The 25,525-nt window shown below is 56.1% G+C and overlaps 1 protein-coding gene across 5 annotated transcripts; it reads left to right on the plus strand.

Annotated features, from left to right (window-relative positions):
- Positions 1-286: 286 nt before the first annotated feature.
- On the plus strand, positions 287-25,339 carry SLC25A25 (solute carrier family 25 member 25). Of its 5 annotated transcripts, XM_035555556.2 has the most exons (11): positions 4,674-4,940; positions 10,217-10,397; positions 18,224-18,350; positions 18,439-18,526; positions 19,302-19,413; positions 20,139-20,297; positions 21,033-21,185; positions 21,303-21,410; positions 21,652-21,819; positions 22,225-22,375; positions 22,825-25,339. In XM_035555556.2, exons 2-11 carry the CDS (start codon positions 10,305-10,307, stop codon positions 23,007-23,009), a joined length of 1,344 nt encoding a protein of 447 aa, XP_035411449.1. In that variant the 5' UTR covers positions 4,674-4,940; positions 10,217-10,304; the 3' UTR covers positions 23,010-25,339. The 5 variants fall into 5 exon arrangements, with proteins under 5 accessions (XP_035411445.1, XP_035411449.1, XP_035411446.1 ...); XM_035555552.2 differs by lacking the exons at positions 4,674-4,940; positions 10,217-10,397 and adding an exon at positions 287-660; XM_035555553.2 differs by lacking the exon at positions 4,674-4,940 and having other exon boundaries at positions 9,951-10,397.
- Positions 25,340-25,525: the final 186 nt, after the last annotated feature.

Here is a 25,525-nt window from a genome sequence, read left to right on the forward strand (position 1 = left end):
GGAAGCTGCTGGGTGCGCGCCACGTCCGTCAAGATCAAAGAGAGGCCTGGCTCGCGATCTGATTGGAGCAACTGCGGCTTTTCCCCGCCTCCCCCCCCTCCCGGCGCTTAACCAATAAGAGCTTGCTCAGCCCTCCCGTGCCGGCTCGCGCCCGGCGCCCTGCTCCGATTGGCCACGAGCTGGACGGCAGCGCGTGCCGGCCGACGTCAGCGCGGGGGACCTCCGCCATGGGCGGCGGGGGGGCGTCACGTGGGGGCGGCGGCGCGTTGGCGCGAAGGCGGAAGCGCCCGGCGGCTGGTGGCGGCGGAAGTGCCGCCATTTGGCGGCGGGGCGGGCGGCGGGAGGATGCCGGGGGCGCGGCGCTCGCTGGCGTCCCCCGTGGTGAGCGGCGTGCTCTGCCCCTGCGGCTCCCCGCGGGCCGCCGCCGCTGCTCCCGGGCCCGCTTCCGTGACCGACGGTGGTGGCGGCGGCGGCGGCTCCGCTCCCGGCTCCGGTGCCGGTCCCTGCGGGCGGGCGCTGTGCGAGGCCTCGGAGCAGGAGCGGCGGCTCCGCGCCCTGTTCCAGAAGCTGGACGTGAACCGCGACGGCGCGCTCTGCATCCACGACCTGGCCGTGGGCCTGGGCCGCCTCGGGCTGCACCGCACCGAGCTCGACCTGCTGGTGAGCGGGGCGGCGGGGGGAACGGGGGGCGGCGGGGGGTACCGGAGGAACGGGGGGGCGGGGGCCGGGCCCGCAGCTGCCTGCACCCCCCCCCCCCCCCCCCTCGCCTGGCAGCGCCCGGTTTCTGCTCGCCAAACCCGTGTGAGCCCGCCGCAGGAGCCGAGCTGCTTCCCGGTGCCGTTCACTGCACGTGTGGGGCCCAGAGCTCGCTGCTGGCGGGGGGGGCGCTGCCGGCCCAGCTCACGAGGCTCTGAGCGTGTCGGCTCCCCAGCCCCTGCCCAGGCGGGTTTGGAGGGGGTGGCTGCAGCCAGGGCGCCGCCAAGTTCTCGCTCCCTTCCCTCCCAGCAGCCTGCCTGGCACCCCGAAGGCTCGCTGCCTGGCTTTTTTGCCCAAAACATCTTACGCGTGCCCGTTTCACGTGTCCAGTTATCTGAAGGGGTTCAGAATCTAGATAGGAAGGCTTCTGGGTTTGTGCAGCTCGCCCGTGAACCGTGCAAAACGCACAGCGTGCCGGGAGCTGTGACCAGCTGCGGTCACGCCGCTCCGTGTGGTGCTGTACACGGCAGTCCCGGCTCCAAGGTCCAGCGTTAGTAACGCTGCCCCGTTTCATCGCAGTCAGTGGGATTTAGGTCCCCGTGAATCAGAGGAACGAGCTCGTCAGTGCACACGCGGCTTGTCCCCGCGTCGTGTCTTGTATCGCGCGTGTAGGACCGTAAAGCTGCTGCGTGTCCCGGGGTGACAGCAGGTGGATAAAGGGCTGTAGCCGAGGTGTGATCTCCAGGGGAATCAGTCCCGCAGGAGGGCTGCGGGGAGCTTCTGAGTCACTGAGAAGAAACCTCAAGTGATGGTTCCTGCTCCCTCCCTGCCCTGGGAGTGGTGACCCCTTTGGTTGCTCTGACCGTGTGCATCCACCCTTCCCAAAGTCGCCGGCTCCCTTCTAGCTCTGAACCCCCCCGTTTTAACGGTTAACGTTGCTTTTCGGTTGCTACCTTCCTCGCTGCTGCAGAGCGTGATAACTCTTGGGCGACGCGAGGATCCTGCGAGTGATTTACTTGTGCCGCTTCTAAAAATAACGTCAGTGCCATGGCGAATTGCTGCGGCATGTGCTTCGGTGCTGAAACCTGATTGCACCCCATAAATCACCTGTGCATGCCCTGTGAAGTGCTGACCTGCTGCCCCCTGTGGGGCTGAATCCCTGAGCTCTGGCAGGAGGCTCTCATCCCCAGAATGTTCTGTGCCTGCGTGCCGGTCTTGGTTTGCATTCCCTTCTTCTCCCGGGCATGTTACTCAGTCCAGCCTGACATTTTCCAGGCTGGGAGGATGCGCTACGAACCAAAATGCTCTTTTACTTTCCGGCAGAGAGTTTCTTTGCTTGCCGCGCTGCGGGAACGGCAGAGAGGAAATGTTCTGCGGGGACTGGAACCGCTCCGCCCGAGGGGAGCGCTGCCTGGATGCCGGTGCTGCTGCTGAAGCCCTCACCCGTCGGGACTGCTCCTCGGCCCTTTGCTTCCTCTCCTGCCCTGCAGGAAGTGGCTGGGTAGAGCAGTGGAGCTCGTGGTAGTATTGCAGAGCACCCCCTGCAGCAGCATCAAAGTTAGCTCCTGTTAGGGGCAGGAACGCAGGGTTCAGACCTCTCGGTTCCACTTAGACACGTGCGAGCAGGCCTCGGAGAGCCGGCTGGAAAAACTTCCACCCTGTGTTTTTTTTTTTTATGAAAAGCTGCATAAACTTCCTGTTTCCCAGGGAGTTCTATTAATAAGTCATTCCTTTCCTTCCCCAGCCTGAGCTAAGGATGACACTTTGACACGTGGGGTAGCTAATGCCGCGTCGCGGTCAGGAGGGGTGCGTAAGGGTCGAGATGAAAACCTCTGGCCGAGCGGACGTGGTGTTTGGAGACCGATCTGAGCACAAATCACACGGGCTGCTTGTGATCGGTAAATCACTGAGTGCCTCAGGTACCTCTTACTTTTCCTCCCGTGCAGGAGTACATTTGATACGGGAGTTCCCTTCCAGTGCTTGAGGGACAGCTGGAGAAAACATCAGCCTTGTGATGCCAGCTGTGAGTGGCTGAGCTCTGCGTCAGCAGGCTAAAAGTCCTTGTGGCAGCAGTAACCGTTCTGGGCCGCAACTCGAAGAGGGAACGAGCGATATTTTGTCTCCTTCAGCCTCTGAGAGTTCTCACCCAGATAAAACCCTCGGTAGCGTTCTCAGAAAACTGCTGCCTTTTGTTCTAGGGGTGGCCTTCGGCGCCGGGGGAGAGAAGTCGTCGTACACAGATGTCCTTTGGGTGGAATTCGCTTATGTAAACGATGTTTTTTTTTAAGCCACGCTGTTATCTTTAAACCATTTGACAAATCCCGTGTGCCGAATCAGTGAGCCTTCCAGAGAAACGCTTGTTTGCGCTGGGTCCGTGAAGCAACGCGCATACCTCGCTGTGCCTGAGCAGTAAGGGAGTGACCACGTGCAAACTGTTGTAGAGGCATTCCTCGTCTCCTGCGTAAGGAACGCTTCGCTGCTGAGTTAAATCAGCTTCGGGAGTAGTTAATCTTTTTACTGCTCCCCGACTTCCCTCCTGAAAATGTTTGCCTAGGTTTATGGAACTGAAAATATGCGCTTAATGGGAGCGAGGGTAGTGGAACCAGCACTGTGCTTCCTGCTCTGTATCTGGAGGTGGTGCGTTGCTGAAAAGTGATAGCATTTATACCCTCCCTGATGCACTTGTTTCTCCCGACCTCACCTGTGTGACTGCCTGTTGCTGCCAGGGTCTCGCCTTCCCGTAGGAATCCACCCCAGCTCCCGTTCTGCCCGAATCCTCCCGCTGCCTTTCATCGCCCCGTTCTCTGCCTGGTGTCTCCTCTTTGATCTCCAGGTGCTGTCCAAACTCCCCCGCGAATCCTGCTTTCACGTGTGCTGAAGGGGCATAACCGTGCTGCCGCAGGGCTCGGCGGGGTTTGGTTCCCTTCAGGCTGCTCTGAAGGGCTTTGCTTTTCGGGGGTGGCTCCTGGGCTCCCCCAGCTGTCAGGGAATGGGCGCGGTGTCCCCACGGTTGCTGCGGCAGCCGCTCAGTTAGCTCTGGCCAGTTTCCGTCCGTGATGGATGGACTGAGAAACGCTTTGTATTATTGCAATTTTGAAAAGATTTAATCTTATTTCTGATCAGTACTTTATCATCTCTCATGCCTTTATTTAATATTTCTTTTAGACTCTTATTTCTGCAACTATTTTACTCTCCTAGACTTGACTACTCCATATTACGCTATGGGAAATGTCCTAAAACCCTCAGCAGCTGTACGGGGCGGAGGAAGCAGGGGCTCTTTCTGTGCAGTGCCTTCACCTGTTTCCCTTTGGCAGCGCTCTGGAAGCAGATAACCCCAGCTTTTATTGTGCTACACAAGTTTGTGAGTAAAAAAAAAAAAAAAAAAAGCAAAACTGTTTGATAATCTAGGCTGAAATCTCTCCCCCGAGCTGTGTGCTCTCAGATCCAACATCTTCATGGTCCGTGTGTCTCGGATCCTGCCGGGGCAGTCGGGAAGCTTGTGGCCAGGGCTCTGGAACTCATCGGTGGGGTTGAGCAACGCAAGGTCACAATCACACAAGTGGAGCCGTGTTAGGGGTTGATGTTCCAGCTCGTAGCCTTCCTCCTGCTGGCAGCGACTTGCCAGCAGCTTCTCAGCCGCCCATCTCCTGGCTAAGCCCAGAGGACAGCTTTAGACACCCTGAGCTGGTCCGAGAGCGGCTTCACCTTGCGTTAATAACGCGTTAAGTAACTCCAGATGTTTGGGGATGTCGTGCATTAAAACAGCAGCCAGAAACGGGGTGTTTGGGCTGTGGGGAGCGGGGGCTGGTGGCTCTCCGTGTTCTGAAACGTGTGGTTTGAGGAGGGCCCTGCTCCCAGGCGCTTGGGAGACACGAACTGTAGGTCAGTGATTTTGCTGCAGATAAACCCTCTGCATCTGTGCTCAGGGCATGAGTCAGCGCGGATTCACCCGCGTAGGTGTTCTGAAGACGCAGACGAACCCTTCGCGATCCATCGCACGAGTCCCAGACAGCCACCGCGGCGGGGAAATGCGGGGCTGCCGTGGGCACCGGGAGGTTTCCCCGCGCGACGTCGCTGTTGGTGCCCCGTGACGGTGAGTGCCGGGGAGGGAGGCTGCCTGGAGCGTCGCTGTCCCAGCCCGGTGGTGACAGGGAGCCTCTGCTCGGACCTGGCCTCCTCTCGTCGGACGCCTTGCTGCGGTTGACTTGGCACGAAACCGGCAGCGCACGTCCCTGCTCGCTGGGGTAGGTTGGAAGTGAGATTTAGGTGCAGACGTAGCCGAGAGGAGCTCGCTCTTGCCTAACCCCCGCTGTTGGTACGCAGGTGAGCTTACCCCCGTCTGGCTGCGTACCACGGGGCCGGGTAGGCAGCTCCCCAGAGGTGCCCTCTGGGAGCGTTCCAGGATGGCTTTTTGCCCCACAGCACGGCGCGTCAGAGGAGCCCGGTGCCTCGCGGGGTTATTTAGCCGAGGCCTTTCCCCGAGTTACGGGTGATAAGGGAGGAGGACAGCGGCTGAGCCCCGCCAGGCGCGGACGTGGCTCTGAGCCCTCGGTTCTGACCGCTGACGTCGCCCCACGAGCCCCGGCCCTGCGGAGGGGTGCCCCGCTCTCCCCGCGGGGCTGCACCCTGCGGACGCTGCTCCCTCCGACCGGTAGCGGAGCGAGTGCCTGCGGGGTCCCCGAGCTGAGTGCAGCGAAATGCTGGAGCCGATGCGAAGCAGCTGGGTGCCCGAGCAGGGCTTGCGCTGGGGCTTTGGCCTTTCCCCGGGTGCTCTGCGCGGCGGCGCTTAATTACCAGGGCTGGGTTCCTTGGGGAGCAGCGTGAGATAGATCCTCGTCCCGATCCGGGCCATTGCCTGTTAGTCAGCTTGGGAGGGGAATAAATGAAATTACCGAGATACGGGCAGATAAACTAACCAAAAACTCGAGTGGACTTGGTGGTGGTTTCCTTTGCCTCAAAGAAACAGAAGTCAGCGACAAGTCTGGCTGAGCACCGAGCAGCGTTGTGTTAACAGGATGCCACGAGGACTGCCCTCCCGTTTGCGAGCCCCCCAGAACAGGGAGTGCTGCGTCTCCGCGTGCCCCTGGTGCCCCCCTGGTGCCGGCAGGAGGAGGCGGGGGCGGGAGCGCTGCTACAAGTAGGTCTGAAAGAAAGGCGGTGAATGAGGCTTTGTTCTTGGCCGTGTCCTAGGGCTGTATCAGGGCCTCCGAATGTGGGACACAGCGCGGTGTAGTGATGCCCCAGAGTTGGTTTGGAGCATCACTGTCGGGGGGCACGTTGCTGCTGTGGGGTCTTCCCAGCAGCTGGAGGGGCTCGGAGCAGAGAGCTCCGCTCCGCGAGCGATTGCTGACACCGCTGGGCCCTGAGCTGCCCCGAGACGTGCTGCTGCGTGGGGTGCGAGGCCCCGGAGGCGAGCAGGGGCCGGGTGACGTGGCCGCGGGGCCGTCACGGCTCAGCTGCTGCTTTCCTGCCGGCGCTGAGCTGCGGGGCTGTGCCCGCTGATCCGTTGGGTGCAGGGAGAGGCCAACTGTCCGCCTCCTGAGCGCTGAGGGCGCCCTTTTGGCCCTTCCCGTGATGGGACGTGGCCGTGGCACAGCCCCGAGTTCCCCCGGCGTGTCTCGGTGTGCCGCTGGCACTGCGCTCAGCTCCAGCAGCTGGGATAGCCGCTTGTGCCCGGGTTCCTGCGAAGAGGCCTGCTTTTTGTCGTGCTGCTCGCCGAGCTCTGCCCTGCCACCCCGATACGTTCACGGGGTTGGACGGCACTGGGCAGCTTCGTTAGTTAGGCAGCGGTGGCCAAGACGTTCAGGTTCCTACAGCGTGCTGCCAGAAGCGCCGTGCAGGGCTCCTTTCAGCTCTTTCCCCTTTCAAAGTACGTAAAGTCTCATCTTTCTCAAATTTCGTAGGGAAAGACGAGAGGTGGGCGCGAGAGCGGTGCCAGCAGCATTCCTCGGGTGTCCCTCGCGCAGCGGCGGCTGCTCGGGGGCGTCCCGGGGCTGCGTCACCGCGGGGTCACGCCGGGACCCGGAGCAGGCGACCGCAGCGGCAGCTCCCCCTGCGCGGGAGGAGAGGTTTCGCTGCTCCCCTGCTCTATGCCCAGCTCGCTTTTCACCCTCCCTCCCGCATTTTTTCGGCGTGAGCTAGCTGTCTGCTGACGAGGCTCGGGTTCCTGCTGGAAAAGGCTACGTGCTCGCTCAGGAGTCGTGCAGAAGCCATCTTGGAGCAAGCAGAGGCTGGGACCCGGCTCCTGCCCGGTGCTGCCAGCCCAGCAAGGCCCAGGGCCCGCGGGAGATGTGGCAGGTACCGGGCGTGCAGGACGGGATCGGAGAGGCCGTGCAGCACCTTGGGTTTGGTACCTAAAAGCAGACCTCCCTTCGCCAGCCTGCACCACGAGGAAAACACTGTTTTAATTAAGCGATCACGTCATCCTCTCGCTCTTTCCCTTCTCCTTTGTCTCCGTTGGGGTAGATGGCATGGTTTTATCACCGCCTTCTCCTCCGTTACCCCATGACCACACCTCGGTGGTGCAGGACAGCGGGGCCCCCAGGAGCCCTTCCCTCCTGACAGCCCCGGACTCAGTCCCTGCAAGCAGCTGGAGCTGAAAGCCCGACCCTGCCAAGGGGTTAGGTTGGGAAAGGAGCTCTGGTGCGGCCTCGGTTTGTGATTTCTAGAAAAAAAACATGAATTCTTGTTCCTCTGCGTGCCGGCTCAGGCCGGACTTGCTGCGTTTGTTGCATCTGTTGTGCGTGAGCGCTTGGCCTCCTGGCGGTGGGGTGATGCTGGTGTGCAGCTCCCCGGAGGAGAGCGGTTGCCTTGCCTCCAGCTGTAATCATCTCGCTGTTACTGGCTTCATTGTTCTGACCTAATAAAATTCCTCGCTTGGTAAAATAAATGCTTTTTTTTTTTTCCAAATATGATTAGAAAAGTCTGTTCCCCAGGAGCTGGGTGGATTAGTGTGGCGGGAGAATTCCTCCGAGGTTTTCTGTAGCGAGGACAAAAGCCAAGGAAGAGTTGCCGAGTTCCTGCTTTAACTGCACCCCGAGCAAGTGCTTTCTTGCACCGACGACTATTTCCTGTGCATGGGCGAAGGGAGATGGGGTCCCTGCCATGCACACACCCCATACAGCAGCTCATGCAGCACGGAGGAACCGAGCAGCAGCGCCCAGTAAGGTTAGCTGGCCTAACACGTCCTCGCACGGAGCTGCCCAGCGCCGTGACCGCTGGCACAAGCCCCGGTCCCGCTCGTGCGCCTTGCCCTCGCTGTCTCCAGTCCCTCTGGGCGGCGGAGCTGTGTGCCTGCTGCTGCAGGAGGCAGCTCGAGTGCCTGTCTCCTCCTGACCCCATCCCTTGTTCCCCCAGCGCTCTGCGCGTCCCGGCTGCGTCGGTGAGGCTGCGGGAGCGAGGTGGGCGCGGAGCTGATGGGGCTGCGGGAGCTGCCTGGAGCTCACGGCCACCAGAAGAGCTCCCGTTCGCTGCTGCTCCTGGAGCCGTAGCCTCGGGCCGCTAAAAGCGGATTCTGATGGACTGTGCCCGGTTCAGAGAATCTGCTTTGCTCCTCCTTTGGCTCAGCGGCGTTAGAAATGTTAAAATACCACCTTAAAGCGCTGTCATTCAGGTCCTTTAGAAAGCAACGTAACTTCTCTGCTGTAGTTGTGATGGCTGGCACGGGCGCAGCACAGCTACCTCCTGCTCCTCTGCCTGCGCCCGACCCACATCCCTGCCACAGCGCCTGCTCGTGCCCCGCGTGGCTGCCTCTCCCTTCCCTTTTTGGTTCTGCCTTTCTGTGTGCGTTGAGTTTTAAAGTTAAAACCGTTCTGTGCTGTATGTGGGCCTTATGACCGAGCAGCGTTTTTGTCTCATTAAGTAACTGAAGTGTATTTGCAGAAGAATTCCTTGTAATGTGAATTCTTCTGCGTACTCGTCCCTTTTTCCATTACTCAGGTTGGTTAAAGGAATTCAGCAGTAGCACGTCCCCTACAACGAGATGCTTTACATTCTTCCTCTCAAATTTATTTGCAGATGGGCTGCTTAAAACTTGTAGTTCTTCCAGGTTTTGGATTGTAGTTTTATATCTGATACCTGTAAAACAAAACTTTCCTACTGTTTGCCACCGGCGAAGGTTAAAAACTGGAAACGGAAGTCGGGCGCGTGGCGAGGAGCTCGCCGAGCTGCTCTTGGGAGCCTCGGTGATGGGATCTGCGGTGTGCTGGGTTATCGTGGTAAAGAAGCAAGCTGCGCTCGTAGGGCAGAGCCGTACCGCTCCGGGGGGCGAGGCACGCGGCGCCCTCCTCCCGCAGACACAGGAGCTGGGCAGAGATGGGGGGCTGCCAAGGAGCTCCCTGGTACCCCAGCGCAGACACAGCGTGTCCCCGGGGGGCTGGTGCTGCGGACGGGCGCTGTGGTGCAGCCCCACAGCAGGTCTGGGAGCTCCTGAGGGGGATGTTTTGTGTTCGGGGCCGCGCGGTGACGCGTGCTGGTGCTGCTTGTGCTGCCTCCGCTCCGTGCCCCAGCTAATCCCTTGCTCGACGCCGCGCGTTGCGAGGCTCCAGCCGCAGAGCTCCGGCCCGTCTGCTCGGCGGGGCCGTGCCCGCGGCGTGTCAGAGCGTGCGGAGATAAGCAGCCACGCTGTGCCAGCGCGTCGCTGGAAGCCCGACGGCAGGAGCACAACGCGGCACCAAACAGCTCTTGTCGCCGTAATAGACCGGAGAGAGGGAGCAGCTCGAGGTTAATTCAGCCGCGGCTCCGGGGAACCGCCTGCCGCCCGAACAAAGCCCCGCTGCCGAGCCCGAGGAGCGGGTACGTAAACGCTGTGCCCAGCCCCGCGCCTCCGAGCTGCCCCGGGGCCGCGGCCGCCGCGCTCGCTGCCCTCCCTGCCCGCCGGGCGCGCTCCCCGCGGGTGCCCGCGCGCTCCCGGCCGCCTGCGCGCGCTGCCTGGCTCCGGGGCCCCGCGGCGCTGGGAGCGGCGATTGGCTGGGCGCTGCTGCAGTGGGGACGCAGCCCCGGTGCTCAGCCCCGCCGGTGGGATGCGCCGGGACGCGCCGCTTCCTCGGCGGCTCTGAGAAGCCCGAGCCTCTCCGAGAGGCTTTTTTTTTTTTTTTTTCTTTAAAGCTCTCCTCCCGAGCGCGGCATCTCGGCTTTTCTGTGCAAGCGTCCTCTGCAAAGCGCGGCGTCTTGGCTTCTCCGTGCCAGAGGTCTTGCGCTTTGTCTGTTGCCACCAGATTTGTGAGGCTCCTGTACAATGAGCTGCTTGTCAGGCCAGGCACGACTGCGCTAGCAGCAATTTCAAAAGGCAGGAAGCGTCCGCAGGAGCCGGGCCGTAAGGAATCGGAGCCCGTGGAGCCGCTGCCTTGAACCTCCCTCCCGCTGGCTGCCGTGCCCGTTCCCGTCCTGGGGTGCTCGGCGGTGTGCTCAGCACCCTCGGCGGCGGGCGGCTGCGGGCGCGCGGGCTTTCCCTGCCGGGGACGCTCGCTGCGGAGGCGATGCTGCAGAGCCTTTGGCATTTTCTGTCTAGCTTCCTTCCCAGGGCCGTATGCCAAGGTCCTGCAGATGAAAAAGAGGATGAGGCCAGGAACACCAGCCCACTTCCAGGCCCCGGGGAGAAAGGGCCAAAGATGTTGGGGAAGCCACAGGACAGAGGGACTGACCCCACTGAAAGGAGACCAACTATCCTACTGGTGGTTGGACCCGCAGAGCATTTTCCGAAGGTAACGGGATATCCAGGGGCCTGCAGAGGGGTCGGCCAGGCCAGCGGGGAGCAGGGGGAGTGTGCAGGGGTGAGCTGTGTGTGTGTGCTTGGGGAGGGGGCGGCAGTAGTGAGCGGGTCCAATGCGTGTGCTCGCTAGGAGGGAAATGGGGGGGACCAGGGGAACGACTGCAAAGAGGCAACGTAACCTTTCGGATGCGACGTTCAGAGGAAAAAAAAAATACCCTTTAAGGGAGTATGGGGGTCTGAAATCCTTGGTGGCGTGCAGGCAGCGTAACTCGGAGGGCAGGGGATGATAACGCAGGTTAGTGGCGAGCCCCTGCCCTGCCCTGGAGATGGGAGCGGGACCCAAAAGGTCCCGAAATCCTCGGGAGTCAGTCTGGTAATTTGGCAACCCTCTGGAAACTGCAAGGAACTAGCGTGGTCTGAGTAACCGAGCGCGTTGGCTGATGGCCCGGCCCGCAGCAGGCAGGGCCGTCCCCGGGGAGCGGGCAGCACGAGGAGGAGACCAAAATCTGCGGGGACGGGAACTTCCCGGGGTGGGCGCGCGGTTGGCGGAGGATAAATGGCGAGGCTTTGTCTGGGGGGAGGCGAACAAAAGCGGCTTAGTTTCGTGCTGGCCTCGTAGTACGAGGCTGGCTGACGGCAGTTCTGGCTTATTTGCGAGGGGGAAGGGAACGCTGCCCGTCTCCTGAGGGTGATGCAGCCGGCTCTTGCTTCGTGGGGTTTGTGGCCGGGGGTGTGACCCGGCGGAGCTGGGCAGAACCCCTGCGGGAGCCGGGGCTGGCTGCGGCGCTGAGGGGAAGCGCTGGGTGAGTGGCAGGATCCGGCTCGCTCGGTAAGGAAATGGGGTTGGTGCTGTGAGGCTTCTCTAAAATGGGGGCTGAGCAGGTTCGGGCTGCGGAGGGGCCGAGTACCTCCTGCTGGTGGTGTGAATGGCAGCAGGCAGGGGGGCGTCTCACGTCCCGCCGAGCAGCAGCCGCTCCCTGCCTCAACCCGGCTGAAATATCTGCAGGGAGGAAGACTTCTGCCTTCGGCCCTGCCACCAGCAGCGAGCACTGTGCGTCTCCTCCAAAGCCAGAGGCGTGCGCGCCTTGAGGAGAAGAGGAGGGCTCTTGCGCGCAGAGGTTGAGGAAGGACAGAGGCTCGGAACCAAAGGAGGTTGCGATGAAAACCTTGAAAGGGCAGGGCTGCAAATCTCCGGTACCTTCCGAGGGAACAACGGCCCCTCAGTCAGGGAGAGTCCATCTGTTCACACCTGCAAATGAGGCTTTCTCTGCGGCGGGGAGGGCGCTGACAGCAATCTCCTCTCGCCTCCGTGACCCTGAGAAGCTTTGCTTTATAGGAACCCTAAAATTGGCTAATGCAGGAATGCCTGGAGGATAAGGATGTGATAAAATGGAGTTACTGCAGCTTAGGAAGGAACTGCCCATCTGCTGCGAGGCTGTGGCTGTGTAATTTTAGCCTGTCCTCCCTGTCAAGTAAAATACCGAGCGAAGCTGTCCTCGGGAGGATTATGCAGATAGGTTTTACCTTGCAGTCCAACCAGCTAATGCTGCGCCCAGTCACCGCGGCTCAGCTGATGGACAGCAGCTTGTGAAGCTCGCTCGTATATCTGTGCTCTAATTCCCCGTCTGGAGTAGAGGTGTTGTAAAAAGTCCAGTACGGCCTTAGGGGCAGGTTATAAATCACCGCGAGCAGCCGGTGTTACGGGAGGGGTAAAGAAAATGTGGGGGACACCTGGCTTCTGTTCTCTGCCGCTGCACGGCGGTGACCTTGGGGTAAGTCTCTTCACCGCGTGCCGCTTTGCTTCCTGAAGACGCCTGTAGCTGCTAAAAGCACACAAAACACCGTGCCTGATGCTTGGCTCCCTGTAAGGAATTTGTGTGTCCGTAAACGACTGAAGGTGCTTCCTGGTCGTGGCTCCTCGATCCTCGCGTCGGTGTCAGCTCAGCTCCTTCACCAAAGGGAACGGCTTCGACACGAGTTGTAGGAGAGCGTAGGAGAAAACGCCGCCCGTAAACGCGATGCGTTGGCTCCGGGGCGCGTGTGCGCAGGAGAGGCACGACCTGCCCTCCATGTCACCATCTGGGCCTGTAACTTTGGAGCTGTGATGTCGGCGGAGCAGGTCGCCTCTCCCGGCGTGCTCACCTTGGTGCCACGTACCGGCGGTTTGCCTGCCTGCCCCGTCCCTGTCCTGCCCCGGGCGCGGGCCTGGCCGAGCGCTGCGCCGTGCTCCGCGGGGCCTCTGCAATCATTAACTCCCCCCTTCATACGCGTTACGCTGTTTGTGATCTGCGAGGGCTTCCTGTACGGTACGATTAATTATAAGCTAACTTCCAGAAATCCAAGCACCAAGTCAGCAGGGCCTCCTGAAATCTCCGAGCAGCAGCTCTGGTGTGCTTGCCCAGAGAGCTGCTTTGCCTCCGAAGGAGGACGTTAGCTGTGTGGCTGTGACGCTCGCCGGCACTTGATATTTTTAGGGCCTTTTTTTTAGCGAAGTAAATTTAAAATCAAACGGCGTACTCTCTGCTCCTTGTATGGCTACGTCTTCCCATCCTCTGGGAGGTACCTCCCGGAGCTGCTGGAGGAAGCTAGCGGGGAGGCAGATGCCTGGGAGACTACAAATGACTTGGAAAGGTTAACGCCGACATGGCAGGCTGTTGGGCTGGTAACTCACAATGTTTAAGCAAGAGCCAAATCCTGTGAATAAACTGGAAAATGGATTTGTGGCTTCCTTGATGAGAAGAAAAGCGAGTGTCTTGTAGAAGGAGCCCAGAGCCCTCCGCTGCCCCCTTCAGCGGGGTTGGCTGCCTTTATTCGTGGGGTGACAGCTGGTGGTGATGGCGAGGGGTGACTTGGAAGGGCTGGCTAGCCTTGCAGCTCTCAGCCCTGCCCTTGGCTCGATGGGCTGGCGACACAGCCCGTAAGTGAGGGATGCACTGCCCAGAGCTCCCACGTCTCAAGCCCGGGGGCTGCACCCGCGCCCCGGGGGCTCCGTGAGCGTCTGGGGGCTGCGTGGTGGCAGCGGGCAGTGATCCCCTGCTCCTTGGTGCAGGCAGCACGGGTCCAGCAGCTCAGAGACCTGTGTGGCTGTTGGGTGCTTCCACATTTACCAGGATGTTTTTTAGGTGAAATCTAAGAACTTGTAAACGCTTTTTTTTTAAATTCCCTTCGTCATTATAACCAGAGTTGCTGGTATAAGCTTAGTTCGTAATCTGCCTCTCCTTCTTAGCTCGCTGTCCTGTAATTAATACCCTGCATAAATCGGCTTTCTTAAGCTCGTTACCTCACTCCTTTCCTCTGACGTAGGTGGTAAGGCTTTCTTTCCTAAAATGTGCAGGTTTTGCCTTTTGTTCTAGCTGAGATGGAGTTTATTAGGGAAATCTGCATCACGTTGGCATGGCAACTGAGCCGCCAAGCACCTCGAATAGCGATGCTCGGCGCCTCGGGGGAGGGCGTGCAGGGGGTCTCGAGGCTTGGTGGGCAAATCTGAGTTCTGTCTGTTCGTTTAGCGCCTGGGCCGGGAGGAGCTGCCTGCCTTGGGCTGCCTGCTGAAGGCACTGGTTTTGGTCACCCCGTGCGTAAAGTCGGGGCGCTGCCCGCAGCGAGACGCGGGGCGGGCAGGCTGGGCTGTGCGGTGGCGTGCGTGTGGTGAGCTGCTGCAGCTGATCCCTAAGAGGATCTGGAGGCCCTGAGAAGATCCCGTTTTCGCGCAGAGACGTCAGCAGGGAGCAGGTTAAGCCCGGTTAGGTAACGCGCGGCGGTGCCGGGGCAGGTGAGGTGCTGGGAAGCCCTCGTGGGTCACGGCTCCCCGCGGCACCCCATTGCTGCGGGGGCACGAGCTGTTAAGCTTCTTAGAAAAATAAAACAACAACAAACCTTGAAATAACCCCCAGATTAAATATTCCCGATTCATGCAATCGATGTGCTGCCCCGCAACCAGCTCACGACTGACCTTGGCTTGCTTTCTCCCAATCTAAAGAGCAGAACACCGCGGTGACGGCGTGAAGGCCCCTCGCGCATCAAGGTGCGAGGAGGGGAGCGCTGCCCGGACTTTGCCCTGGCCAGGAGATCTGTTTGAGCAGAGCAAACACAAGGAAACGTCGCTGCGTCCGCAGGCTGTGAGCAGCGAGCAGTCGTTGCCGCGGTGCCTCGAGCGCAGCCAGCACCAAGCGTCTGGGCAGCTGGTCACCGGCTGCGTGGGTTTTGGGTCTTCGGCGTGACAGCTTCTCCATGGCAAATAGCGAGAGATAAATGTAATTTGTATTTATAACTCGTGTTTTATAGTGGTGCTGGCAGTCAGCAGCTCTGTAGCGAGCAGAGCTCTTAGCCTGCTGCACTTGGTCGGTGTTTTCACTGCGGGGCTGGGTGTTATCCTGGGCACCCGACTGCAGGAAGCGCTCCGGAGCCTGTAATTACGCCTGCGTTAATTGCTGCCTGTGCCGCGCTCCCTCTTCGGCCGGCCGTGTTCGGGATGAAAGCTCAGGAAGTCACTCACCAGGCGGTTAAATTGAGTGGCAGGAACTGGAAAATGTCGTTCTGCCCGGGCCGCTTTTCGTTACGGAGCGCACCCGACTGCGCGGTCGGTCGGGGCCGGGGGAGGAGGGGAGGCCGGGCTGGGAGCAGCTGGGGCTGCTGGAAGCCTGCCCGCGGTCTGGGAGGTTTGCTGGGCAAGCCTCGGGCACGCCCTTCGTCGCTGCCTCCGTCAGGGTGCTGGTGTCCGGGGGTGCCTGCCCCAAGGTGTCCGGGGAAACCTCCCCGCCGAATCACCGCGCTCGGGCACAGCAGAGGAACCGCAGTAGCAGCGGGATTTCGAGGCTTTTGCTCAAGCTGGACATCCCAAATAGGACACGAAAGCGACGAGCGGCTGGCACCCTGCTCTCACTGGCTTTTAGAGGAAGACATTTGGGAAGGTGGTGTCAGTCCTGTTGGGTCGTGGTGGGAGAGGTGGTGGGGGAGCCCGGATCCCGCAGTGCTGGGTGCGCAGATCCCCAGCATTACGGAGCAGGGTCGGAAAGGGGCAATGGGGCGGACGGAGCAGCAGGCGAGTGCCGCGGGTGTTGGCCGAAGCCGCCTGGGCGAGACGAGACAAGACACCCAGTAGAAGTTGACCGCGGTGAGCAGGAGTGATGCAAGGGCTCTGGGCGTACTGGGAGCGCACTGGGAGTGTACTGGGAGCCTGGTGCCGGCGGCGGAGCCTTCGTGGGAGGCTGCTGGCTCTGACGAGTGGGCCGGGGCTGCTACTGCTTCCCTTTTAAGTAGAAGGGCAGGGCTTGAGCAGCCAATCCCACCGGAGCCGGGGAGCTCATAGGCGCGTGTCATGGGACTCGCCGGCATTTCCTTCCCACCGCGCGCTGAAATTAGCTCGCGGGGCTCGCTCGCCTTCACTTCCCTTCCCTTCCCGGTCCGTTGGAGCAGGGCAGCCGAGGCTCCGGCTCGGGACCATGCTCTGCCTCTGTCTGTACGTGCCGGTGCTGGGGCAGGAGCAGGCAGAGTTTGAGTACTTTGAGTCCAAGGGGCTGCCGGCAGAGCTCAAGTCCATCTTCCGCCTCAGCCTCTTCATCCCCTCGCAGGAGTTCTCCACCTACCGCCAGTGGAAGCAGGTACGGCCGCGGGTGAGTGCTGCCGGGGGGCTCGAACAGCCCCGGGTGGCTGCTCGGCGGGGGAGAAGTTCGTTAGGGCTCCGCTCTAATAGCGGGGCACGGCACGGCCGCGTGTCCTGCCGAGGCAGGGACGGCTGGAGCAGTGCGGGTGGGCTGCTGGGTTCTTTTGCTTTAAATCCGGTAGGAGCTCCGTGCTTCTGAGACTGCTTAAACCAGTTGATGTGACGCAATTTAAATAGTTTTTTTTCAAGCTGTGGATTCCTCTGCTGAAGTTAAAGGCTTCACATCCTCTTCCTTTTCCTCCTCCGCGCGCTGCCGTGTCTGCCCGGCGTCCGTGAGCCCTGCCCGCCGCAGCAGGGGGAGCGGCCGCGTGCCGCTGAGCGGGGAGTTTGTGCAAGAGCATTTCTCTCCCTGCTCAGGGCAGATTCAGGGACTCTGCCAAGCGCTCTGCTCGGCTCCATCTCGCAGCCCGTGCTTCCAGCTGGCTGCTGGCGGCGTTTTCACGACCGGGCTGTCGAGAGCACGGGCAGCCGCAGAGCAGGGCAGGCTTTTTGGGCAGACACAAACCCGGCTCTAACGGGCTCTCAGATGTGTGGGGTCCCGGGCGTGCTGCAGGGCCACGTGCTGCTGTGTGGGTGGCTGTGAAACGCGGCTGGGGAGCGGGTCTGCCTGCCCCGATCGCTTCCCTGCTGGTAGAGCAAGGAGCTGCAGGCAGGTTTTTGTTGGCGTCTCCGGAGAAGATGCCGGAGCTCGGCATTCGAGGACGAGTTGCACAGTCGCATCTCTGCCCTGCCCCTGAATTATTCGTGGCTGCCAGCTGGCCGGGGTTACGCTCAGAGGGAAGCCCTGGTTCAGCTGTTGGGGGCCGGCTGCAGCATGTGAGAGGGGCTGGTCTATCTTTAGCCCGCGAGCTGGATGCGGAGCCGTGCCTGAACTTTACATCAGTCATATGATAAGTGGCAGGTTGGCGAGACTGGGCACGCCTCAAAGGTCAGCGCGGCTGGGACGGCACTTTCTTATTTAAAGCTCGTAAACGATTAGGGATAATCCTCGTAGCGTTAGGGCCAGAATGACAGGACACGATGGGGCAAGAGGAAGGTAGAATTTTAATAGGGATGTGTTCAGTATTGAAATCACCTTAAAGTAGCAGTGAAATAAAAATGGAGACCGGCGTCCAGAGGCTGGGGAAATATCACCAGAAGCTTAGGTTTCTCTATTACCTCTGAAGCCTAAATATTGAACAAAATCTTGGCAAACAGAGGGTCAGCCTGGTGTTGGGTCGTGCTTTAGAGCCTCCTTAACAACCCACCTGCCGCTCACATAAAAGGTACAAGAATTACAACCAAAATACAGGCGATGAAGTGGGCTGAATCACGCGTCGTTTTGTGTTGCTCACTGACTCATGCTGAAAAGGGCTGTCAAAGGCAAGTGACTGAGCAAGAAGGGAAACGGGAACTCCCTGAGCCACATTCTTGCAGCCTGGAGATCACCTCTCCTGTCAACAAGAAGCCACGTGCCCCTAGATAGGACACTTCATCTGCTGTTGCCCCGTGCTGGAATGAGTTAATTCATCGTTCGCCTTGTCCTAGATGTCTGACACGATCTAATCTTGATTCTAGCTTTGTCCTACTAAGAACCTTTCCTCGTTCTTTATGCTTCTCAGGGAAACTGGTATAATTAAAGCACATAGCTCCGGGGTACTTAAACCAGTTCGGAGGGGTTTTTATCTTTGGTCCTGTCCACTAGAGCTGGACAGGCTCCTTCTGGTTGGAGTTGGTTCTTGCCAGAGGTAGCTTACTTCTCTAAGTATCGTATTAGGCATGAAATTCCTTCTCCTGCCCACTTTTTAGTACTGAACTTTGGTGATTTTATGCAAATCTGGTTGCCACACACTTAATCCCTGCGGAAGCTCTCGAACTGTCATGCAGGGTGTTAATCAAGACGTAGGGCTGAGATGAGATACCTGATACTAGCAGAGTATCCCCAATAAAAGCATGAGGCATTTCGTTTGCGTAACTAACTTTGGAAGAGGGTTGCCTGGAAGCAGGTGACTTTTAGACGCTTTGCTCAGATTTCTTTGAGGAACTTTCATAATTCTGTCAGCTGCTTTCTGGGGGGGAAAAGCCAAAGTCATGTGGGAAATAATGTTTTGATATGGTGGTAGAAGGGGCAGATCTGAACAAACAAAGGAGCTGACAGTTTTTGGTTGTCTTCTGAACAGAAAATTGTGAAGGCTGGAGACAAGGACCTGGATGGACAGCTGGATTTTGAGGAATTTGTTCACTATCTCCAAGATCACGAGAAGAAACTGAGACTGGTCTTCAAGAGTTTGGATAAGAAGAACGATGGTAAGCACCTTTCTCTTGCCCACAAATAGATCGTTGTTTGCTTCAGCTGGTCATACACATACTTGAGCTCAGGACCTTATCTTTGCAGGCCGTATTGATGCCCAGGAGATTGTACAGTCCCTTCGGGACCTGGGAGTCAAGATCTCTGAACAGCAGGCCGAGAAAATACTGAAGAGGTAGGGAGTCAGCTGGCTCTTCTGTCCTTCTGAACATGAAATCTTCATGCTGAGAGAAGGAAACCTATGTCTTTACCCTGTACATACTTTCTGGCGACGTCAGCTCCTCCCTTTTTGCCTATTACTTTTCTTTTTGATTTTTTTCAATGAATTAACACTTTAAATGCTGTAATGTGTTATGGGCAGTTACTGTTAGAACCTCTTTTCTTGCTGGCCTGTTGTGGGGAAGGGCTTGCACCTGAGCTGGTTTGCATTCCTGTCTGACTGTCCTGCTACCCTGAGCTTGTTGCTTTGGAGAGGGACTGTGCAGTTGCTCTTCAGAAATGCTGAGTGCGTTTTGCATGTGGCACTAACATGTTAACAACCACTTATCTGTGCTGTTTTTTTCCTCTTTCTTTCCTCTGCAACCTTCCCTCTGTCTGTTTGCCTGTGTGTCAGAATAAGGACGGGACACTTCTGGGGTCCTGTCACCTAGTAAGTATTTTCTTCCCTTCAGTTGGGAAACTAGTTGGACTTGCTTTTTGGTAGGAGGGGGTACAGCAACTTCTGTGGTTCAGTTAGAGGGGAAAGAGGGGAGAAAAAGGGAGACCGCTTCTATCTCTCTGCAGTGTTTGGTGAAGAGATTTCCTAGCTTTGTCTTGTTTCTCTTTGGAAGTCTTTCAGCAGTTGCTTTGCAAAGCTTTTTCTGGCATAGGTCTGAATAATCAAAGGGAAGGGGAGGAGGAGTTTGTCACCCAGTGGGAGTCTGTGCTCATCTAATGATAAATCTTTTTAGCATGGATAAAAATGGGACGATGACAATTGACTGGAACGAGTGGCGAGACTATCACCTGCTGCACCCAGTGGAGAACATTCCTGAAATCATCCTGTACTGGAAGCACTCCACGGTAAGAAATGCTTCCTCCACAGCAGGTCTTGGTCTTTCCCCAGGTTCTCAGTCAAAGCCATGAACCCCCAGGAGATGCTATCAGCAGTCTCTATCATTCTCTTTATGGTTCAGTAGCTGCCTGGAAGCCAGTCGCTTCCTGTCCTGCCCTCTTATCTTGCCGCCCATCATAGGCACTGTTTCTGGAGCCTCTGGCACAGGTGATAACTACTTTCTGCAAAAGGATGAGTGTGTTAACTTGGCTTCTACCTCTGAGAGCTCGTACCAGTGGCCAGCTCCTGCTAGTTCAGAACTCGTTAAGAGGAGGAACCAATGTGACAGGCAGCTGTCCTTCCTGGAGATATTTCAGTGTGTGTAAATAGCGTGTAACAAGATTAAACTGGCTGTGAGCTTTGAACGTTCCAGTGAGGCTCAGCTTTTTCCCTATGCAATTGCCTGCAGTTGATCATTTTGTTCCTTACCGTGATCCACAGTACCTTAATGCAGACAAATGTTTAGCAATTCCCAGCTCCCCGGGCAGAAGCCTTCTAAATGTAAGGTGCCCTTTGACATGCTCTAGCGCTGGCGGTCCCGGTGGTCAGACACAAGAGTTAATGGTTACAGATAAGCTGCTGACTTGGAGTGAGCATATTCATTGCTTCAACACTTAGCACTGATAAAGAGCAATAAAACTTTGGCAAGATTGCCAGCTGATAAAATGTTTCTCAACACCTTATGTTTTTGCAGATCTTTGATGTCGGAGAGAATTTGACAGTCCCTGATGAGTTCACAGTGGAAGAGAGGCAAACAGGGATGTGGTGGAGACATCTGGTTGCAGGTGGAGGTGCAGGTGCCGTGTCCAGGACCTGTACAGCTCCCTTGGACCGCTTGAAAGTGCTCATGCAGGTATGATGGAACAATCCCAGTTTGTTTGAATAGCCAGGCTGATTCCTCTAATATTCCTGCCAAAGTGATGCCTAGGAGATGATAACGATGTTCATGAACAGTACAGTACTCTGGCTGGGAGCAATCCTTTTGCTCCTGTATTAGCATTTTAGAAATCGTTTTGGGTTATTTGAATGATCAAAGTCATGTCAGCAAGTTATTCTTCACTGTCTAGAAAAGATAGAAGATTTCATGAGGTAGATGTGAAAACTGTCAATAGTTGGAGAGCTCTGTAGTTTAGAGCACTGGAAGACTTGGATTTTGGTGAAACAATTTCAAGTTGTTTTCCCACGGGAGTTGAAGTGGTTGTGGTGATCAGCTGGCAGAGCTGGTATTCTGTGCAAGTGTTAGGTGTTATAAAGACATTGCAAAAACCTGATTTTTAGCTTGCACCTCCTCCTGAGCCAGCTGAGAAGTCTGTTTGCTATAGCTGGCCCTGTTCTAGGTATGGGAGTTGTCTGTTTAACCCTTCCCCCCAATTCCAGAAGGAGATATTGATTAGATTCATTAGCTAACATTGGACTTTTCGAAAAGGAAGAGAAGCTTGCTTTTCTATTGTAGAAGTTATCTGGAAGGGATTAAAGCCTTGGCAAATCTCTGGGTAAATAAAAAAGTGCCCTTTTGTCCCTGGATTACGGAAGAACGTAACGCTGTCGTAATCAGGCCTGGAACTAATCCAAGCTTGCTCTCTCCCAGGTTCATGCCTCCCGCAGCAACAACATGTGCATTATTGGCGGTTTTACCCAAATGATCCGAGAGGGTGGACCAAGGTCACTGTGGCGGGGGAATGGCATCAATGTGTTGAAGATTGCACCGGAATCTGCCATTAAGTTCATGGCCTACGAGCAGGTGAGTAAAGGAGCATGGAGGAGTCTGGCTGCAGAGGGGTCTGTGGAAGGACAGGGTGAAAAAAGAGCAGCTGGGATAGTGAGTGATCCTCAGTGCCTTTCTTTTTGACTTCTGCAGATCAAGCGATTTATTGGCACTGACCAGGAAATGCTGAGGATTCATGAGCGGCTGTTAGCGGGCTCTCTGGCTGGGGCCATCGCGCAGAGCAGCATCTACCCGATGGAGGTGAGGCCATGGGGCTGTCGGCCCAGCCCATGAAGGGTGACAGCGAGGTGCCAAAACGAGAGCTTATCGCGGAGCTGGTGTTCTGCCCTTATCTCTGAGAACTCCTTAGTTAAGCTGATGCCAAGTAATACTGCTCACATGATGCGTGCTGTAGTCCTGAACTTCCTGCTCTCAAGAACGACGTTGTCTGTGCTTTTTCTCCTGTTGATTCTCCTTCATGGCATTTATTCTTGTCTTCTAGGTTCTGAAAACACGGATGGCTCTAAGAAAGACGGGACAATATTCAGGCATGTTGGATTGTGCCAAGAACATTCTTTCCAAGGAAGGAATGGCTGCCTTCTACAAAGGCTACATCCCCAACATGCTAGGAATCATTCCATATGCTGGTATTGACCTGGCAGTCTATGAGGTATGGAGCCTTTAACTCTTTTGTAGGGCTGTGCTGCTTGTTTAGCTTTGTCACTGTCAGACCTGTCAGCTACTACAGGAATTTAAATCACTTTTCAGGGCTTTCCTGATCAGCCTTAAGGGGTACATTTTACTCAAAATGGCCTGAATGACAATCCAGTACAATGATCCTCCTTTCACAGTTGGCATCATGCACGATCCCTTCTTTTTTGGAGAGAATTGCAGCAGAAAATTGAAGGAGGGTTTTTCCCAGGCCCCTATATTAGCAGTAGCTCAAAAAAAAAATAAATCTGAGAAGCCTGGTTGAAATTGCACACACCTCCCTGGGCCTTTAAGCCCAATCTTTTATATAACTTGATACTCTTGATTGCCTCTTCACTGCTAACATCTAGCTTGTTCCTTCCAGACACTAAAAAACGCCTGGTTGCAACGCTACGCTGTCAACAGTGCTGACCCTGGAGTCTTTGTTCTCTTGGCTTGTGGCACCATTTCTAGTACCTGTGGACAGCTTGCCAGTTACCCACTGGCTCTTGTGAGGACACGCATGCAGGCCCAAGGTGAGAACTTCGGGGAACTCTGTAGTAGTGTGTGAACTCCTGCCATGGTCTCTGGGCAGGGTAAAGGTCCGCTGGTGCAAACATTGCAAAAACAGCCTTAACTAGCCAGTGCAGCTGAGCAGTAGGCTATTTGCCATGCTGCAAGAGGACAGCGGACTTTGCGCTGCCCTTAGCACCTCGAGTCAAGCACCTCCAGGACAGAGCAGTTCTGTTTTGCTCACATTAGGAATTGGGGCTAAGGGCATTGGCAGAGCAATCTGGGAAGAAGGCTGTGATGTGCGGCACAGCCACGGGTTGCTGAGAAGTTTTGTGCTGTCCTCCTTAAAGCACCTTTGGTCTGTGAACATCCACAGGAAGCGCGTGATTCAGAACTGCTCTTTGAGACAGGTGTTATCTTAGTGTCTTAATGACATAGGCTGCATTACTTACTGTGTCTTTTCGTGTTGCAGCTTCTGTGGAGGGTGCTCCTGAAGTGACGATGCGGGGACTGTTCAAACACATTCTGAAGACAGAGGGAGCATTTGGTCTTTACCGGGGTCTGGCCCCAAACTTTATGAAGGTGATCCCGGCCGTAAGCATCAGCTACGTGGTGTATGAAAACTTGAAGATGACTCTGGGTGTGCAGTCACGGTGACCAGGAGATGCTGAGGACTTTGAACTCTGAAATCTTGGGGTGTAATCCCAAGACGTATAGCCATCTCTCATTCTGTGAATGTGTTGACACTAAGCTGACTAAGCAAAGCTGTGAAATCTCAGATAGTTTGTGAGTCAGTAAGGGGAGGGGAGCATCTGGTGTCCTTTGCCATCTTGCTACTCAGAGCTCTACGTAAACCATCAGGTGGTCCGTTTTGTTGGGCCTTTTGGGAGACCAGGAGCTGAACTCCTGGCACAATCTTAAGGCGTGAGTTGCTGAGGTCAAAGTAGCAAAGATTTGGGGAACAGTGTGCTTTCAGCATATGACATGTACAGAGCTGTTTGCCTGCAGATGAGCACCTTCTGACTTGCTGAAAGAGCTTCTTTTTCCATTCAGTTGTTTAACTTCCTACTTGTTGTTTAAATTTGTACAAACCTTGTGTAGGAGCTGCTGCCACACCAGGCTTGTCATTATGTTTACATATATTCCTTTGGGTAGGAGACATTCATGTTCTGCTTCCAAGACTTGACATGAAATGTAACTTTGAACTATACTGGTTTTGAGGGCTGGTGGGCAGTGGTTTATCCGGTCAGGCTGAATGTTACTTAAGCCAGCCTGATGAAGGATTAGGATTATTTATTTTTGATAGGTTTAAGTGTGTCTCATAAATCCACTAACAAGATGCACTTACTAACAGAAGCAGCAGACTAGAGCCTGCATGCCTGTATCCTTTGCATGCCGGGATTGGCTTGTCTTATACTCAGCAGGGGCTTGGAAAGGGGAAGGCTAGAGAGTCCTAGGTGGACCGGCACCTTGATGCATGGCTTTAGTGAATAAATGACAATACTTCACAGCTCCTGTGCAGTTGTGCTCCCAGCACGACAAGAGAGCCCCTGTGCAGCATCGCATGGACCTCTGAATTCCATTCTGCCTGGTGCCAAGGGTAGCTGATGGACCTTTCCAAACCCAGTGCCTACGCTGCTATCTATCTCTTTAGACCTCTTTGTAGATTGATGTTCAGGTTTGCATTAGCGGGATGGAGTCCCCAAGCCAGAAGGGTCTGTTGTGGGAAGGGGTGTTAGGGAGAGGGGCTGGTTGTCACTGGGAGAGGTGAGCTTTCAGTCCCGAGGACGTGCTTGCTTTTCTTTCAAAGGGTGCTTTTCATAAGGCTAAGGGAAAGAGCTGGCTTTAAAATTTCTCTGCATTATGGGCTACTTTAGTTGATAGGATCTGGCTTCTGAGGCCTGGGAGATCCTCATCCAACTTTTTGTTTTGGGCAAGATGGACCAGCATTGCATTCCACTGTTTTACTGCTTAAAGCATATTTATTTTGTATTTATTTGAACAGAGTTATGTCAGACTATTTTTATAGACTTGTTTAAATATTGTTACTGTGCTTGTATTTCTCCTGTTTTAAAAAGTTCTCTATTTGTTCTCTTACATAACACAGCTGAGTCGTGGGGAGGACACTAAAGTCACTAGCGTACCTTCCCTTTGGGGCTTGAGCTGCTTTTCCCCAGTTTGGGATTGTTGCTGGAGGACCTCAGCCCAGAGAAATTCTGTAGCAGGATGCCATAGGAGAGAAGGGAGCTGGTGAGGAAGCAGGAATGAGGGGAGAGGGTGCACCGTGAGGCCCGCCTTATTTTGGAATTGCCTCTGTGCATGGCTGAAGGGGTTTCGGGTGGATGGCTGAAGTTGGGAAGTAGAAGGTTTGTGCATGTTGGGTGTCATAACAGCTAATTGAGAGCAATCTTGGGGAATCTTTAAGTAAAAGGGGAGGGGGGAGAAATCTCAGGGACTAAAGAAAACACAAGTTTCTAGAGAGATGGGAGGAAACTTGCCCTTGGACCCAAGCTGCTGCAGTTGTGCTTTGAGGCTGAATCAGCAGATCCTGTTGCTGAGCCACTGCTCTCTACGTGCAAATGGACACTGGGGAGAAGTGCCTGAGAAGTCAGAAAAGGATTCGTTAGCACTCAGCAGCTGCTTTTCTGCTGACAGTTTTTGCTTCATGGAGAGTCTTCCAGGTGAGGCTCTCTGCCTTGGCTATCCAGTGCTGTCAGTAGTTAGCGATGTGGGAATCTAAGCAGTCTGGATTAGTGATAAGATTTTTTCCCACCCCCCTCCTTTTTTTTTTTTTTGAGATCTGTTGTAAATTTTGCAGTGGCTCCTTCCTACCAGTGTGGCCTAATGGAAATATGAATATCAGAATGCAAAAATCAATGCAAAATGACAACCATCTTTGTAGCTGTAACCACAAATTGTTATTATGCAAATCTAACTCGGATTCTTCATGTAGGGAACAGTCTGCTAATAAAGGTCTGTCAAAGAGATGCCATGTGTCTGTCTCTCTTTCTCGATATGGCTTATTGGTGCTGTCTGTGGCCAGACTTGGATGGCTTTTCCCAAGGATGGTGATGCTGGGAATGGTTTTCCCTACAAGGACCTGGGAGAACAGAATTCTTAAAGGGAAAAAAGAAAAAATGAGATCAAAAGTAACGGCAGATATAAAGGCTCAG

The sequence above is a fragment of the Cygnus atratus genome, chromosome 19, assembly GCF_013377495.2.
Source record: "Cygnus atratus isolate AKBS03 ecotype Queensland, Australia chromosome 19, CAtr_DNAZoo_HiC_assembly, whole genome shotgun sequence".
Lineage (NCBI taxonomy): Eukaryota > Metazoa > Chordata > Aves > Anseriformes > Anatidae > Cygnus > Cygnus atratus.